At 31.4% G+C, this 3,097-nt stretch overlaps 1 protein-coding gene across 1 annotated transcript; it reads right to left on the bottom strand.

Annotated features, from left to right (window-relative positions):
• LOC18605055 lies at positions 433-1,132 on the bottom strand. The gene has a single exon (XM_007037840.2). The coding sequence runs from the start codon at positions 871-873 to the stop codon at positions 652-654; it is 222 nt and encodes a 73-aa protein (XP_007037902.1). The 5' UTR covers positions 874-1,132; the 3' UTR covers positions 433-651.

Below are 3,097 nucleotides of genomic sequence, written 5' to 3' on the forward strand. Positions count from 1 at the left end.
AAAATATTAAATTTTAAAAATTATAAATAATTAAATTTAAAAAATCATGAATGAAAATAAAATATCTTTAGTATATGAAACTCGTGAATTATTGGTGCATTTTACTCTCTTTTGCTAGAAAGAAAGTGTTAGTGGAAAAATTGTACTTTTAGTCTTAACTAAATTTCTGCCAGTCGCGCTGCAGCAGAGTTATCTTCTTCATCTCCAATTGTTTGGTTTGACGGGCGCTCCACCAACACATGCATGAAATAGAGTCAAGACAGTGCACGCGCCACCGTTTATAAAGAAACTTTTGGCTTTTGGCGACACCCATATTAGGTGGAGACTGTCTTGTTTCCTTTTAACTCATGACCATTTAATTTTGGGTCGATGCATGTGTGCATCTTATTGCACATGATGATGTGTCAGCTGATAAACTCTTTTAAAAGAAAATGTAAATAATACTACAATACGTATTTGAACTAAAAAAATGCAGGGAAACAAGGAGAAGTTAGAAATTCTAGCTAGTACAATATAGAGATTTAGGCTTAGTGAACATTAACAGAGAGAAAAGATACAGGAGAGACAATAAAGAGTCATAGTGAGGGCGAGGAGGAGAGGAAGGTGGAAACGGAAGCTTCGTCTACGTATATATGTATAGTATTTAGGTGATCAATACGAGGGAGTGCAGGCAATGCAAGCAAGCAAGAGAATGGCAGACGAAGCACCATCTTCTTCAAGATTGGAGCTGCTCCTCTTAAACTTGGGAGTTTTCCCCTTGTTGCATTGTATCTGCTTCTGCAGCTGCTGCTGATGGCAATGATCCCTTCCCTTGTGACTATGTTGCTGTGACTGCTGTTGCCTCTTCATAGCTTCTTCCACTTTAGAAACCATAATTTTCTTTTATTCCTCTTACGACTTGATCGGGAAACTCACAGCAAATTATGACAATTCAGAGAGGAAAATAATAGAGGAGAGGAGAGAATCGGGCTTGTGCATGGGGAGCAACATGAACCTTGTCAATTTATAGCACAAAGTTGTACCAAAATGCCCTTGGTTTCTATTCCTTATCACAATTGCCATGCATTGTGCTACTCAACAAGACCTGGTTGGGATCTCCCAAGTCCCCACTCTTATCATTTTCCAAGAATATAAAAAATTTCTATGATCTGAATATAACATTATACTTTGAATATGATATACATAAATATAGAGGACATGGTGGGGTGATGCATGTAAGTCTTTGCTTCAACGTTGAATAATTGTTGTTTTTTTTTTTTGAAGCATGGCCCTCCCTCCCCATTTTAAATGAATTCGATGTTATGTTGCAGGAGTTCAGGTCCTACATGTTTCGGTGCACAGCCTTTTAGCCATGTGTAGGCACAGCCACCGGTCCCCCTACCTTATATATATGATCTCTACTTTTAACTAATAATGCTAGATTCTGGACATAACCTAAGAATAACAGGCCTTTTCAACAGTAGTTAAGAGAGGTACAGCCACAAATATTCAAAAATTAAAATTGTACCTCAATTTTATTTTCAAATTTGACAGTTACTGTCAATATAAATGCATGGCTATGCATGCAAAGAACATTAAAAATTCTCCTTAACATAACATAAATAGCCACTAAACCAATCAAAGTGTCAAAAAATTTTACATGAAACTAGACATTGACAGTGGAGGTAAAATTTGACCGAATACGAAAACTCTTGTGAACCAATTTGAAACCGAAGTTGATCCAAATTAATTAAAAAAAATTAAAGACTTTAAATCAAAAAGAAATTGAACTCGAGATTATCCGAATGCAAAATAGTCCAAACTTTACATCATTAGAACCTGAAACAGCCCAAACTCAAAACTTGAAACTGATTTAATCCAAAACCCAAATTTTTAACTTGAAAATATCCAAATTTTAATTATGTTTTTTAAAAATGAGTAAATGAATAAATGATAATTTTTTCTTAAAAAAAAATTTAAATTTTAGAAGAATATTATCATATGTAATTATTATAGAATTATATAAATAATGTATTTTCAATATTTTTGATGTTGAATATTGGAATTTTAAACTTGAACTAATGTTATACAAAATAATTTATCGATTAAATTTATTATGTTATTGTCAAGCCAAGACATCTTTATTCTTCATTAATGCCAACATTAAAAAAATGATCCAATGTTAAAATTATAACAATATTATATCAATTAGGTATAAATATCATATTATTGAATTTCTTATAATTTCTAAATATTAATGTTAGATCAACTAATTGACCCATTAAGGTTAGTATTCTTTATGAGCGGTAATTAGTTATTTTTTAAGAAGGTCCTTTAGTCACTCTAATTGGACATTTGTCTAAGATCATATCTAATGATCATAGTGCTTATAATTTATATCCAAACTAAAAACAATAATTAGACACAAGAAGAAATACAAATCTTTATCAATTTTTGTATCATATTTTTATCTTAAATTTATTAAATTAATCGATAATATTAACATTGACATGACACCTAGTAAAAAATAAAATTATTTTTTTTGAAAGGTAAAAAATAAATTAAAATTATTTATTTTATTCGAATTTACAAAAATATTTATAGCTCATATAAATTTCAAAATGATCCAAATCTCATCTGAAACTATTTAAATCCAAAACAACTCGAATACAAAGGTTCAAAACCCATACAGTCCAAATTTAAAATATCTTAACTCAAGACGGTTCAAGTGCAAAACAGTTTGAACCCAATACAATTTAATTCGAAAGGATCTAAATCCAAAATGATTCAAATCCGAGATAGTTCAAACCTGAACTTAAGTATCGTCCAACCTGAACCCGTTTGAATCTGACCAATTACCACTTGTAATCATTAACATGGACACTAAAAAAAGAAGAAAATGCCTTGTCTAGAAAATATCTCAAGTTGAGCTAATAAACCAAGCTTATATAAGTACATTTGATGATTGTTCAATCCAGCTGGAAGTGTTGGCAAAACTGTGCATCGGATTCTCCTTCAACCATATATGCAGACTTCAGGAGTAATAATTTTTCTTAGCTGGTCCTACGTTAAAAATTATACTCGTTTCCGTCTGGAATGGAATCATTTCTCGTCCATT

This window comes from Theobroma cacao, chromosome 3 (genome assembly GCF_000208745.1).
Source record: "Theobroma cacao cultivar B97-61/B2 chromosome 3, Criollo_cocoa_genome_V2, whole genome shotgun sequence".
NCBI lineage: Eukaryota > Viridiplantae > Streptophyta > Magnoliopsida > Malvales > Malvaceae > Theobroma > Theobroma cacao.

Excerpts from the sequence above, each read along its gene's own strand:
- LOC18605055 (XM_007037840.2), bottom strand. The coding sequence starts at position 873 with ATGGTTTCTAAAGTGGAAGAAGCTATGAAGAGGCAACAGCAGTCACAG.